At 39.9% G+C, this 15,751-nt stretch overlaps 1 protein-coding gene across 1 annotated transcript in view; it reads left to right on the top strand.

Moving 5' to 3' along the window:
- LOC115793983 (furin-like protease kpc-1) overlaps positions 1-15,751 on the top strand; it is a 194,762-nt gene that overhangs the window by 107,423 nt on the left and 71,588 nt on the right. The window contains 6 exon segments of the mRNA XM_030749204.1: positions 5,081-5,118; positions 5,862-5,941; positions 6,607-6,695; positions 11,427-11,599; positions 14,316-14,531; positions 15,181-15,284. Of these exon segments, the coding sequence (XP_030605064.1) occupies positions 5,081-5,118; positions 5,862-5,941; positions 6,607-6,695; positions 11,427-11,599; positions 14,316-14,531; positions 15,181-15,284 (700 nt within the window).

Raw genomic sequence — 15,751 nt, forward strand, 5'->3', positions numbered from 1 at the left:
AAATAAAATGATTTTATTTTAATATTTCAAGATCACAATAATGTTCCAGTTTAGAACTACAACAAAAATCGAACTGAGTAAAAAAAAAAAAAAGTATTTCTATTGGATATTTATAATTTACTTCCGCAAGCCGCACAGAGCCGCAGCTTAAGCCTGAAAGAGCCGCCAGCGGGTTGCTGACCCCTGGTCTAAGGGGTGTCTAGGTGGAGATTTGATAATTCCAAACGTTTTCCCCTCCCTTCCCCTCCTCTCGAGTCTGTCCTCCTCCCTCCGTCCTTTGCTCACTTGTTACTTTGCTCCCCCCTGAACAGCTTGACGTTAATTCCCAAAGATGTCTCCATCACAAACTTGCTGAAGTGATGGTGTCAGCTTTTAAATGCTGACGTGACTCAATGTGATTGTCTTTGTGTGAGTTCCTGACACAAAGGCAGAAGCACAGGAACATGCGTGAATGCACACCAAGGAGTCTCTCTTGTAATTGAGATGAAACAAATATGAACCCTTAATAAAACACGTTCCTTTGCCTCCTGCAGACAAATAATTCTCTTGACTTGTGGTAACAGTTTTGAACTGCTTTTTGAGCTGCATTTTTAAACTGTCCATTTTAATAGTTTCACGTTCAGATTTAAAATCGTATAAAGATTTCTCTAATCTTCAATCTCCACCGACCCATTTTCTCACTTCCCCTTCACGTTACCTTTACATTATACACTCACTGGCCACTTTATAAGTTACATCTTGCTGGTACTGTGCTGGACTCCATGCATTCATTCTTCTAGACGCATTCAGCAGTAAAGGGTGCAGTGAGCACAGTGAAAGTTTGACGTTTTGTACGTTCACAGATGCTCCTCTGCATACCTTGGTTGTAACAAGTGGTTATTTGAGTTACTGTTTTTTATGAGTTTGAAGTAGTCTGACCTTTCTCATTTGACTTCTGGCGAGGCATTTTTAGCCAGAGAACTGCCGCTCACTGGATAGTTTCTCTTTTTCAGACCATTCTCTGTAAACTCCAGATATGGTTGTGCAGGAAAATCCCAGCAGATCAGCAGGTTCTGAAATGCTCAAACAGCTACCAACAGCCACATTCAAAGTAACTTAAATCACCTTTCTTCCCCATTCTGATGCTCAATTTGAATTTCAGCAGGTCGTTTTGACCATGTTTACATGCCTGAGTGCATTAAGTTGCTGTCATGTAATTGGCTGATTTAGTATTTGTGTTAATGAGCAGTTGAACCAGTGGACCTAACAAAGTAGCTGGTGAGTGCATTTCATTAGCGCTTTAGTAAATTAGTTATTTAATATCAAATAAGGCAAAATGATCTCCAGACACTACAAAGTGTGAACATGTTTGCATGTGTGTCACTTTTTTTAATGATATTTTCAGTTATTTGATTTTTTGTTTGTTTGTTTTTTTTGATAACAAAGAAAAGTGAAGACAAAAATTGATATTCTTTTTACCTTGTGAGTCAGTCTGCCTGTCTGTGTTTGTGTCATCATTCCAAAAAAAAGCATTCTGGCTACAACTGCAGCAGTCACAAAGGCAGTTGTGAAGTAGCATCATAACCATGCAAGATGCAGTTGTGAGACTTTTACAGATGGGTTGATGATGTTTGAGCGGGAGGTGGATTAGAACCTCCTGATGTCACTAGTGATGAAATGTAGGGAATTAAAACAAAAATCATATGATGATGTGGAGTGATAAAAACTTTAAATCAGCAAAAGTCTGCTCAGCATCCTCACTTGGCCTCATTTTCGGTGTGGGAAGCCAAATTGGCTCAGGCAGGAGGAAACTTTGCCAGGGAGGTCTTTCTCTTGTTCTCTTGAGAATATATATATATATATATATAGCCAGTTTGTGTGTGTGTTTGTGTGTGTGTGTGTGTGTGTGTGTGTGTGTGTGTGTGTGTGTGTGTGTGTGTGTGTACGCACACACACACACACACACACATACACATTTTTTTTTCTATTTTTGTGATTCTTGATAAAAACACTCAATGTCGACTTGTTCACCAATTCAACTCCAACTGTGGGTAGAAATAGCTTGACAAAACAATCTTAACTCCGGACTGAATTTTACAAAAATCAAATTTAGTTTTCATTTTTTTTTCTCTCTCACTTTGGTTCTTGATGCAATTAGAGTGTATCTTCCAGCCACAAAAACAAAAACAAAACACACATAACAAAGGTGAATATGGGTAAAACCTGATGTGAAACTGGCTTTTAATGTTACATGTCATCAGTCTGAAAGTGAAATGCATATTCAGCATTTGTCGATTGGCAGTTCTAGTCAAATAAATGCCTGTAATCCAATATCTGAGTCCTATTGTCTCTACCCCCCTGGCTTTTAGCAAGGTCTTGGTTTGAGGTGAAACTCATTTGTGGCAATTGAAAAGTAGCACACAGGAGAGAATAAAGCGTCAGTGCTTATGTATGGGATGTAGCAGGTTGACCTGGCACGGCATGGCTCAGCATGGCACAGTATGGCAGGCTCCAATGAGGCTTCACCCACCCAGGGTTCCATCCCGCCTGAGCTCAACACAATCAGGCCTCCACAGCAAAACCGACTGCAGGTTACCATGACAACCCGGCGGCACTGCCTGCATGGGACAAAGGCTGGCAGGTCCCGTGTGTGTGTGTGTGTGTGTGTGTGTGTGTGTGTGTGTGTGTGTGTGTGTGTGTGTGTGTGTGTGTGTGTGTGTGTGTGTGTGTGATTGAGAGACAGAGTGAGTGATGTGTGGCAGAGCAGGCGGGGCCCTCCTGGGGCCCTCATTCGTTTGTCTCTCGCTGAGACCACAGGAGCCCTGATGCTGCAGAGATGGAGGTGGTGGTGGCTGGGGTGGTGCGGTGTGGGGAGAAGAGGAGGGGCAATGGGAGGGGGCAAGCCAGAGAAAAGCGACTGATGTTGGGAGACGATGATGAAAAGATGCAAAGAGAGTTATAGTATAAGAGGAGAGAATAGGAAATCAAAAGAATGGCAGTGCGAACAGATGAATTTGGTGGATTGGATTGTTCTGTTCACATTCATTCATTCACTCATTCATCAATCATGTGTGAAACCTCGTTGTACTAAACACGAGTCTTGACAAAACTTGATTTTTAAAAAAATGGACCATTGCACTCTGGCAAATTAATTGCACCAATTAGTAGAGCACTCAAAATTCAAAATTTTAATAACCTGTCTACCACACAGCAAGTTGGAATGACTTGAAACAGCACTGCTGTACAGAATGTAATAAAATGACAAGTGCACTTACCCAATGCAGCAGACATTTAACACGAGGAAGCGATCTCTTTAAGCATATTTGGCTTGATCATTAATTGTCTTAGTTCTTCACGCACACCTAGAATCAGATCTCCTTCATGCCACATAAACTCTCTGCCTTTTATTTGCTAAATTTTCCTCCTCTTCCTGAATATGGATAGTTTCATATAGACAAAATGAAGTGGACTCTCACTTGTTGACCCCAGAGGGTCAGAATAAAATGTGTTCTGTCTGTGCAGCTCTCATATAGCCGGTGCCCACCACTGTTTATAAGTGAGCGCAGAGACAGGAACTACGCTAACTTTGCTGATGACTCAGTTGATGTCAGTCTGCTTCTTAGAAATGAGTCATCACATGAGTTTATGTTCTGAACATACAGCATGTACAGACAAGGAAAACATCACCTTTGCCTTCTCTGACCATCACTGAACTGCAGAAAATAAGAACTATTAAGAAGTACAGTGTACAGTTACTAGGACACCGCAAACAATAACTTGATCCTTAGCAGGTTCTATAATTATTTCAGTTATAGAACCTCAGATGATCAACAATAAATGACATATTACACTGTGTGATTACCGGTATTTAACAATAATGCAAAAGCAGTGTGTGAATTCAGAATTAGGAATGAAGAGGGTAAGTAGCAGCCAGGTGTTGCTAATCAAGTGCATTGATTAATTGATCATCAGCAAGTGCGAGCACCTCTATACAAGCAGAGGTTTTGGCAGTTTGCTGGTCTGGAGCATTCAGATGTGTGTTAACACAATGCCAAGGAGGAAAGACATCAACAATGACCTTAGAGAAGCAACTGATGCTGCCCATCAATCTTCAAGTGTTATAAGGCCATTTTCAAATATGCCCATCATTCTACAATGAGAAAGATTATTCACAAGTGGAAAATATTGAAGACAGTTGCCAATGTTCCCAGGAACGGACGTCCCAGCAAATTCACCCCAAGATCAGAAAGTGTAATTGCTCAGAGAAACTACAGAGCTACAGGCCCCGGGTAGTATGTTAAATATTAAAGTTCATGACAGTCAATTAGAAAAAAAAATGAACAAATGTGGTTGTTTGTTTGCCAGGAGAAAACCTTTTCTCTCTAAAAAGAATATTTCAGCACAGCTTCAGGTTGCAAAGTTGCATCTGAGCACAGCAGCAAATGTAGAAAATGACAGAAAAAGAAAAGAATCAAAGTGTTGCAGTGGATCAGTCAAAGTCCAGACCTCAGACTCATTGAAATGCTGCGGTGTGACCTTAGAAAGCTGTGCATAAACAAATGCCTGCAAATTCTTTTTGTTAAATAAATAATGAGGTGTAATATGTCATGTGTTATTCAACTTAGGTTGTGTTTACATGATTTTAAGACCTGCTAAGGACCAAATGTTTTTTTTTTTAAATTATGTCCTGATCTGGAAAACCTTAAAACTGACGGTGTGGGAACGCCTGGGTGGCTTAGTGGTGAAGCCGGTGACCACATACACACGCCGCGTTGCGCTGCGGGCAGCGCGGGTTTGCGTCCCGGCCCGTCGCCAATTTGCCCGCGTGTCTTCCCCTGTAACTTTTCCCCCATTTCCTGTCTCTCTCCACTGTCACAAAAAGCCACTGTGGCCAAAAATGCAAAAACAAAAACAAAAAACTGACAGTGTGTACTTTCTTTACTGTAAGTACCATGATATTTTTATTGAACGACTGAGAGAATTAGCTCTGAGCTGACCTAATATGTAAGAAATGCATTTTTAAGCAGAAAAATCACATGCAAAGGTAAATCCATCATAGTGAATCCTTTGTTTTTTTTTCTTTTTGGCTTTTCTTTTCCAGGTTTAGATCATACAAACAAGGACCTGAAGAAAAACTTTGTGAGTAAACTGAAAATCATCTCACCTTAAATGATTTTGAATGCTTTCTGAGAGGATTTCAGCACTGATTATGGGAGTTGTAATTTGGTTGTCCGATGGTATATAGTCTGCTATGAGTGCTCTTTGGTTACACAAACACATTTGAATTTTCTTTGGAATTAAATCTGTTTATCGACTTTCTCTTAGCCAGTTTTACTTCCTTTTACTTAAAAGATTAGACAACAAAAGTTTCATTTAGTTCTGAAGCTGTTAGGCCGGTGTTACACTGGCTGGCCATAAAGCATATGTGAAGTGGCAGCGTTGTTTGCTCCTGCCTTGTCATTTATAATCCTATAGGCAGTTTGAAGCACGTAGGCCAACTTGTACTTTGTCACAGCAGATTGTCTGGCATGGACAAGCCTGGCTGCAGAGAGAGAGAGAGGGAGATACATAATTGCTCTTGTACAGTCTGCTGCCAAGACATCCTCCTCCCGTTATGCCTATATACACTGGCAAACAAGTCATTCAAACATGTTCACTTTTATGACACACACACATAAACCACACAGACATGCAGCAGCATCTCCTCAGTGACAGTGATTGCCATCAGTCAGAAGAAAAATGTTGACAGTCTAATTCAAGTGCCGCTTTCGAGAGTTTTTTATGGGATTCCTTCATTTCCTGTCATGTCACCCTGATGTTTTGTGCTGAGGGTTATGCTGTCTTACACTATGCCGCATTTGTTTTCTGTCTGGCTTTTCCAGGAAGCCCTTGCCAGTTTTGACCTGTGTGCATCACACAGTCTGTCTCATGATCCCATGCCTGTCAGAAATGAGGAGAATAGGTAATGACTCCTGTCTTTTAGCCTTTTCCTTCAGAGGCTCAATCAGTATCATTTTGCCCTTCCGAAACCAAGAAGCTGATCAAACCTTGTATATGTTGGTTGTAAAGTCAAATGCAAACATGCAAGCTAAGCAACTAAACCAATTCTTGGACCTGAAACTAGCTTATTTGGCTGCAACAAGTGACAGCTGTCCTTTCAAAGAGAGAAAATCAGTGGTCGCTGGTCTGAAATCAGAGATCCGTCATTTCACAAACGAGAGATACATTTTGAGTGATAAGCCTGCTGCTGTCATCTTAAACTGCATGACTACAGTATGAAAAAGCTTAACTGATTAACTGTAGCTCAACATATGATATCAAGGTTCTTTTTTTTTTTTTTTTAATTAAAGATTTTGAAAATGGTTGCATGTGTCTGGTGTTAAACTAAGACACATTACTTGTGCTTTTCACACTTTGATGAATCGAGTTGCAGCTTGCAGTATCTTAGTGTTCTTTTCTGACAAAGTGCACCAGTCATATTGTGGAGATGTACCACGTGTAATTACTGTATCTGTCCTGCCATAATTACCATGTATGCTCAGGTCAAAACACCCAAAAATGAAAGCGCTCATCTCAGCTTATTTAGTCTCAGTATGTGGCTAACATCTTATTCCCCCTCTGTCTCAGTCACGGTACCCATTGTGCAGGGGAAGTTGCCATGGAGGCCAACAACTCCTACTGTGGTGTGGGCATCGCCTTCAATGCCAGGATTGGAGGTGAGGAAAACAATACAGCCTGATAAAGACAGTGGGAGGCAGTGCACTGTGGGTGTGCTGCACTGGCCAAGATGAGGACATGGCATAAGAAGCATTTTAAAAACACTTCTTATAGTACAATGATATTATTATTATTATTAATAATAATAATAATAATATACTTAATGCACTGTCTGAAACAGTGAAGTATAAACAGTAACCCCCTTTGTTTATATTGTGAGAAAGATATGTGGTAAATTCCAAACATTAGCATTTCCTTAATGAAAAGTCCATTATTTGGGGCAGCACGGGTTTGTGTCCCGGCCCGTCGCCAGTTTGCCCGTGTGTCTTCCCCGGTATCCTTCCCCCATTTCCTGTCTCCCTCTACCTTCAATAAAAGCTGCTGTGGCCAAAAACGCAAAAAAAAAAAAAAAAGTCCATTATTTGAGATTTGTGACACCTGTGCATAAAATACAGGGTTTTTACTGGCGCACCTTTGGGGATTGATGGGCAAACCAATACCTGGCAGAAATCTGTGTGTTTTGGGCCAATTATGAAACCCTAATTATTAAAAATAAAGGAAAGGAAAGAAAACAGAAATCATTTTAGCACAAAGCTGTGATTTTTCTGTGGCTATGGTTAAAAACTTCTTTGCGAGAAATACCCCACATGCATAATAGACCTGCTCTAACTTTACGAGGTCTCACTTACTTTATTATAAAATTCAAACTCACCTTTACTGGCACAAATTCTATAGTAACAAATAATCCAAAAACCAAAATACCACAACCACATCCTTGTGCTGAATTATTTTTGAATGAAAAAAAAAACAATTTACTACTTAGTATGTCTTTGCAAATGATGTTGACTAAAAAGGCTGATTTCGTATTTAGTTTTAGTGGAAATTACAATGTTTGGCTGTAAGAAGGAACATTGTAAGATGTGGCAGAAAATTGCTGAAAATATTTGTTGTGGGATTCTTTTAGTCTGCTACTGTGGCAAAAAACCCTCATCAACTGTGCTAAGGCTTACAGGGTTTAACAAGGATGCCAAATCATATCACATTTCAAGATGATTTTTTTTGTTGTTGTTGGCATAAATTTTCATAGAGAAAGGATACAGTACAGTACATATATATGCAGTATACAGTACATATATATATATATATATATATATATATATATATATATATATATATATATATATATATATATATATATATATATATATATATATATATATATATATATATATGGCTTCAGGTTTGTGTGAATACAGCTCACTACATGTTGACTGGCTCTTATTCAGGCGTGTTGACCCTATTTAACGGCTCATTTTTTAGTAGGAGCTTCAATAATGGCTTTTTTAGTGTTGGTGGTAACACTGGTCAGGGATGAATGAACCGAATACACAAGATCACCCATTTTCCATTGTGAAATCAAAGATTTTTTCCAGGGTTTACTGAGAGTGCAGTAACCCACAAGTTAATGAGGAGAATATAATGTGCTTGAATAAGAAAAATTTCCTGCAGCTCTCAGATCCTAATGCCTCAAGCTTGATTTAACGCAGCAATGGCATCAGCATGAAATATAGAAAATGAGGAGAGGAATCCCTTGGTAGAACTCTGACATTTGAACTGTGCTCTGTGATCTTTAATCTCTGACCCTCCCTCATTTATCACATCCGGATGAGAGCTTCATGCAAAAGAGAGAGAGAGAGAGAAACAATTCACGGGGCGAGAGCATGAATTTCTTTCCACAGTTAGTTTCAATTTTACCTTGTTGGTTCCATTTTATTCTGGCTCATAAACAGTCTATATGGCACACAGGGGCAAGACCTGCATGAAAGATGCATGTTGAGATTTCAGCTGTCTCACAGTTTGATTAAGTGAAGTTCTTCGCTTCCTTTTTGCAGTGATTGCCACTGAAAATGTGTTCTTATTTTTTTTTTAATATAAAGAGCTAAACATTGTTTTTCACCACATTCACCATGCAAACTTTTTAAAACAAATAAAAATCTATTACATTTGAAAAGTATGTTTTTTAACTAAACTGTACATCCAATGGTAGATGCCAGCTTAAATAGTTTTTGCTTATGCCTCTCCAATGACATAATTCTGAAAATGTGCTTCCTCATCTATCCCAGCTCTTGAGCATTTTAACAGCTCAGCACAGAAAGGCACATCAATTTAAAAAAAAAAAAAAAAAAAAAGTCACGTTTATAGTTCAATTTTAAGTTGCAACTGTGTTGCATTTGTAGCTATAATACCAGCCAGGTCTAATAACTAAGAAAGCGGGATTTTTTAACAGCTCTGTAGACCTTCCTCTCCTCACAGCCATCTAATGGCAGCAGTCTTTTGTTCCATCCACAGTCTCTAATTGGAGTGATGTTGTCAAGCTACAATTGCACATCCAGTGATTAGATTTTATGCAACAAGCAGCAGAAACCTAAATGCACATCTGACTCCTGGTATTGATTCATTCCTGTTTCTATTCCTGTTTCCTCTGCAAATCAAAAGAGATGTTTGACACTCAAAAATCATTTGATGCAATTAAAATTTCTCTCTGTCGCTTCAAGGATGTCTGTCCCTGTCTGTTCAGCTGGCCAAATTAGTGATTTGACCTCTCCAAATTTAATTAGATCACAGGTAGACAGTAGCTGTGATGACCAATGTGATAGGAGAGAGATTATTTGTGCTGAGCCTGTTGCATGCAGTAGTTTACCCAGAAACCATTTACCAGTGCCATTTCAAAGATCAGATTTATTTTTCCATCCATCCGTTAATCCATCCATCCATCCATCCATCCATCCATCCATCCATCCATCCATCCAATTAAAGCTTATTTTTGAAGGTTGCTGTTCTAAGTAAGAAAGGTTAAATAAAAAAAGACAGATTAGCTTGTGAGCTTTTATTTGCTAATAGCAATACATATAAAGCAGTTGGCTGCAAAGCAAACAGGAATTAAAAAGATGGTTATTACTGGACTTGGGTACAAGATGCACATAAATATTTATGTCTGCTGGATGGTTAAAAAGTCACATCAACTTATAATGTTACGATACTATACACCAATCAAGCATAACATTATGACCACCTGTCTAATATTGTATTGGTTCCCCTTTTGCTGCCTAAACAGCCCTGACCCATCGAGGCATGGACTCCACTAGACCCTTGAAGGTGTGCTGTGGCATCTGCACCAAGATGTTAGAAACAGATTCTTTAAGTCCTGTAAGTTTTAAGGTGGGGCCTCCATGGATTGGACTTGTTTGTCCAACACATCCCGCAGATGCTTGATTGAATCGAGATGTGCAGAATTTGGAGGCCAATCAACACCTCAAAGTCATTGTTGTATTCCTCAAACCATTCCTGAACCATTTTTGCTGTGAGGCAGGGCACATTATCCTGCTGAAAGAGGCCACAGCCATCAGGAAATACCGTTTCCATAAAAGGGTTTACATGGTTCTGATGCTCACATGCCCGTTGTTGACACTTTTGGTGGGTGATGGGGTCAGCATAGGCACCCTCTGACCCAGTCATCTAGCCATCACAATTTGGCCCTTCTCAAGCTCACTCAAATCCTCACGGTTGCCCATTTTTCCTGCTTCTAACACATCAACTTTGAGGACAAAATTCTCACTTGCTCCCTAATATGCCCTACCCACTAACAGGTGCCATAATCAATGTTATTCACTTCACCAGTCAGTGGTCATAATGTTATGCTCGATCAGTGTATTTCAATGATGTGTAGCAAGTGGTCAAAAATATTATTATTATTAACCTGTTCAGTGCTGACCCTCTGTTGGTGTTACAGGCATCTGGAGAATGAGTCTTGCCACTTTTGGCTTCTATCCACTCAGTCTCCACTGCTGTGACATGTGGTTTGCTTCTTGGTGAAAGCTGCTGCTTAACCTCAGGCCACTTTCCAGTAGTGGACTGACCAAATGTTGGACACTATGAAGTAATCCATAATTCCACCCATGTAGTTTGCACATACTGGGATGTTTTTGGCTGCTTTTCTCAGCTTTGATAGCATGCTAACTTGGAGTGACACCTCCTAGGCTCCCTTGGGGCAAATGGAAGAAAATACTTAGCTCATCTTTCTCTCACTGTAGGTTCTCTGTCCACTGACATTATATTATAATAAGCATGGTGACCCAGGCTGCTGCAGCCACAGCTATATTGCAAGTGTTGCGAGCTGCACAAACTGTCACTTAACAATTAAACCAATGAAGTAACTTTTTATGGTTCCTTTAATTATACAAATTAAGCATACATATTTGACAAACAGTGATGTCAAGAACTACCAATGGATCAAATGCAGAAGAATATAAATATAGCAACATTAAAGGAGAGTGAAAGAAATATAGCTAAGGAGCAGACAGAGAAACAAGAAGGAGACAGACACCAGCAGAAATAACACACAACTGAGCAACAGTGAGTAATAGGCAGACTGAAACAAAAAAAAAAACAGCAAGAGCACACTCTACAGCCAGCTGCTTTAAGTGTGCTTATAGTGTTTGTGATATTTTAGCCCATTAAGTGTTGTGTCACTCTCACAAAAAAAAAGAGCAGAATCTTAATGTCTGTTTTCAAACAGCATCAGGATCCAAAAGGCATTTGCAGTATGGTTTTAAAAGTATAAATTCTATTTTTTTTGTTTGTTTGTTTGTTTGTTTGTTTTTTTTGGGGGGGGGGTTGCATTTTTGCCTTCCTCCAAACTCTGATCTCTATGACCTTTTCAATGTGACCAGGTATCCGCATGTTGGATGGCACTGTGACGGATGCCATGGAGGCCACAGCTCTGACCTTCAACATCCACTTCATCGACATCTACGTCTGCAGTTGGGGCCCGAGGGACGACGGGGCCGAGATGGACGGCCCGCACAGCCTGACAGAGCAAGCCCTCCGGCTAGGAACTCGCAAGGCACAGCTTTCATCTCTAAGTTCACACTGCTGACTGTCAGATGTAAAGCCGACAGTCACACTGTCAGTGGAGCTGGGATTGGAAGGACAAAATGTCGAGTGTTCAGATTTCATAGCTAGATTTAAATCCTCATTTCCTTATTTATTTATTACGGAGTGTATGTTCCTGACACGCACTGTGAAACAGTCGAGGATGATTTTAGCTGCTATATTAGCCCCACGCTCAAAGTTCTCCAAAAATAGACAGAAAGCATCTCTTTGATTTTTTTTTTATAAAGATTAATATTACAGGAAACAACTCTATAGATGGGTCCTATCATCAGCAGAGAATTCCTGTGTGTGTGTGTGTGTGTGTGTGTGTGTGTGTGTGTGTGTGTGTGTGTGTGTGTGTGTGTGTGTGCTTGCGTGCGTCTGTGCATGTATGTTGTAATCCAGGCTTCTCATTTGTTTTGGTAGTCGGTGCAGCTGCACGTGACTATTAGTGCATATGAGTCTCCCCTCAATGACCTCCCATACAAAAGAAATACACTGATCAGCCACTGCCTTCAAACTGCTTACACAAAATAACACTGATTTTCTAATAACGTTCTTCTGGGAAAATTTGGGTCCTGGCATTAACATGGTTTGTAAAGTCCCATTTTGAATCCTTGTTGCTTGTTCGCGGTCACTATCTACGTATTTTGAAACTGGATGTAATATCACAGGGACTGCATAACTGCACTCTCATTGGTTAATGAGTTGTGATTGGCATGTCATACCCTGGATAATCCTCTTTTCTGACACTTAGAATAACCCAAATATTCAAAATGAGCTGAATGTTTTATTCTGTGTGACCCAGAAAGAGTCACTTAACCTGTAAACTCTGGAAATCAGGAAAGAGAGGTCAGGGCAGAGAGCCATTTTCCCATAGACTTCCATGTGACGAAACTATGTTTTGCAGCCACAGGTACCCCCCCCTTCCTTTTTTTTTCCGCAGAGCTAAAAGCTACGTCTGTGATGCTCTCCTTCTTGTGCTTTTGTAGGTTTCACTGCTTTATTTATTTTTTTAGATCATTCCCTGTTGTATGTGATCCTAGTTTCACATTTTCTCCACCACTCTGGAAACACTAAAACAGACTCAAAGTACTGTTTTTTTATAATACTTTCTTTGAATGAAATTGAAAATCCAAAGTGCCTGTCACCAAGGCAACAATGTCTATGTCCAACATTACCAATTCATAATTTATTAGAAATGTTATTCTCTTCAGCACCAATTCGCTTTCTGTTGCTCTGTTTAAGCCAGTAAGGGATTTATTTACATAAGACTTAGTTAAAAGCTTCAATGAACAGTACAAGAAATGTTTATGCAACTGTTGAACTACTGTTTAAATTTTTTGGCGCCATAAACCAAGATGGAAGACCAGATTTTAAGCACAGATTCATTCTTGACCCTGGAAACATAGATCCATGATAAAATATTCAAAACACAAAGTTCGCTCACTGCTTTTCAAACATACGTCAGTAATGATCAAAAGGTTAAACAAAAACTTGAATGTAATGTTAGATCTAAACTTTAATCCTGGTTCCTCAGGTTAAAGCTGTAAGTTATTTTTGAGTTCTTGAAAAGGATTGTCAGCCTCTGAAGATGATGTTGCAGTGAAAGTGGGTTAAGTAGGGTGTTCTTTTAGCTGGCTAGGGGTTTAAGGATCATAATGGTAAATTCCTGGTTTGAATCTGGATGAGGTCTTTTGTTTCAAATGCTTCCCCTTTTTTGTAAGCTGTTTCTAAAAAAAAAAAAAAAAAAAAAAAAAGATATAAAATGCCCCTAAATTATTGCCTGCCCCTGAGCTTCACTGATTTTCTCACAAGTTAAGGGGCCTGATTATCAACTGTGTATTTGCTTTCAAGATCAAGTGACCAACACAGCAAAGATGTTTCATTATTTTTTCTTTCTTCAGCTTTCGGTTGTTTCGGTCTTGGCGATGCTCAATGACAACTGTTCCTTAAACTACTGTTTAAATCCCATACAGCAATTCGCCGTCCTTGTTGATAGCTCAGTACTTTAAATGCTGATGCCTTTGGGAAAATATAGAAGCGAGCTAGTGTATTTTAAAAATGTTGAATACATTTGAATGCAGTATTCCCTTTACCATGCAGTGCAAGAGGTATGTGAAGTGCAAAAGTGCAAGAAAGACTAGAGTCTGAATGCTGGGTACCTGGGTGAGGACATGCAGATAGAGATGCTTTTTTAGCACACAAACTATCTATATTAGATTACAATAGGAACAATAAAAACAGTGTTACAACCAGCAACCAGACAGCTAACAGCAATATACTGTAAGGCTTGCATTCTGTGGCACACACTGTAAAATCACAGTTAAAAGCAGGCAAATCTAGCTGTCAGTCCTTTACTTGAATTTAAAAGACAGTTTGTTGCAGTGATCAATGTAAATGACAGTTTAAAAAAAACATCAAAACAGCTACAAAATGAACAGTTAAAAATAAATTAGATCTTCATATATGTTATCAAAGAAATAAATGTCAGAAAAACAATAACTGCTTTTACCAAAATACTTGATAGATTTCAGATGTTCTTTTGACACATTAAACACTTTGTTTCAGTTTTGTTTCAGGTGTGTGTGAGATCTAAAATGCTGTGCTGACCGCTAGATGGAAACATTTTTTAAGAAACTCACTTTCTTGCATTCTCTTTGACATCCCACTGTTTCTTTTCTCAGGGCCGAGGTGGGAAGGGCAACATCTATGTGTGGGCGGCAGGTAATGGTGGAATGCAGCATGACCACTGCGGTGCAGATGGATATGTTAACTCCATCTACAACATTGCCATCGGGGCTGTCACTCAAACTGGGAAGCCCGCCTTCTTTGGAGAGCCCTGCCCCGGAGTGATGGCCGTCACTCCGACAGGGGCAAGCGTGGGAAGCTCATTACCTTTGGTTAGTGTGTGTGTACCTCCTAACACATCTAACAACAGTATTTATCATTAATGAGTGCATATATGTGTATGTGTGTGTGTCAGTGCCAGTAGCCCAGATCTTTGGCTCCTGTGAGCTGTAAGAAGCCTGTTAAAGAGCAGTCACTGGTGTGGTATTTATAGAGGCCTGCCAAATGACCTAGGTGACTGGTGGGTACACACATGCAGACACACAGGAGCCAACGAGTGTTAATTGGAGGTAAAGCGTGGCTGTAGTGGCTGAGAAAGAGAGAGGAAGAAGCAGAGGTGTTGATGGCGGAGGTAACACTGAAAAGCCAGGAACAAATGCAGCGCCAGCTCCAGGGCTTCAGAAACAGAAAGGCCAATTTTATCAGTGTGATATCACCCTCATCTGCTGGGAGGTCTGCCCTTTACCACCTCACATTAGAAGGTGGTTAGAACAGACTCAAGTTGTTTTTTTTAAATCATCATTACTGTTAAATTGTGTTGACATGTTCTAGCGACAGAAGAACTGTTGTTGATACTGTAGCTGTTACAGTGTGGAACCACTGATTGCTTAATTAGCTGCAAACGGCTCACATGCACCTATGTGCAGTATGTACTGGTAAGATGGCATATCATGTAATAATACTTCTTTGCAATTCCTCCAGGTGACTGTGACCAGCATTGGTGATGGATGTATCACACACTTTCCAGGAACATCCAGTGCTGCTCCGATCGCTGCAGCGGTTCTGGCTCTAGCCTTAGAAGTAAAGTGAGTTTTTTCTTCTCCTTACTTTTCTGCACTCAAATAATAATATAAACTTGCGTGTGGTACTGTATCTTGTTCATTCATGTAAGATTAATTTTGTGGTGCCTATACGTAGAATCCTAATTTTCAATTCCCACGCCCCCTTCACACCTGGGCACATGTGTTCACGCACATGATCAATAGAGGGTCATAACCACCTCCAGGGGACTACGCCCACAGGGGTTTAAATACCTGGGTCTCTCCACCATTTGGTTGAGAACTGAAGAAGCCTTTCGGATGAGAGGTGAAACGTCTTCAAGAAACAAAAAGAAGTCCAGTCGCCTTTTTCAAGCTCCAGAGACTACTATGACCTGGATGACTGAGAATCTACACAGACCTAATTTTCAATTCAGTTTTATTTATTTATCACAACAAATCACAACAAACAGTCTTCTCAAGGCACTTTATTTTTGTAAAGTAAAAACTATACA

Source organism: Archocentrus centrarchus, chromosome 16 (assembly GCF_007364275.1).
Source record: "Archocentrus centrarchus isolate MPI-CPG fArcCen1 chromosome 16, fArcCen1, whole genome shotgun sequence".
NCBI lineage: Eukaryota > Metazoa > Chordata > Actinopteri > Cichliformes > Cichlidae > Archocentrus > Archocentrus centrarchus.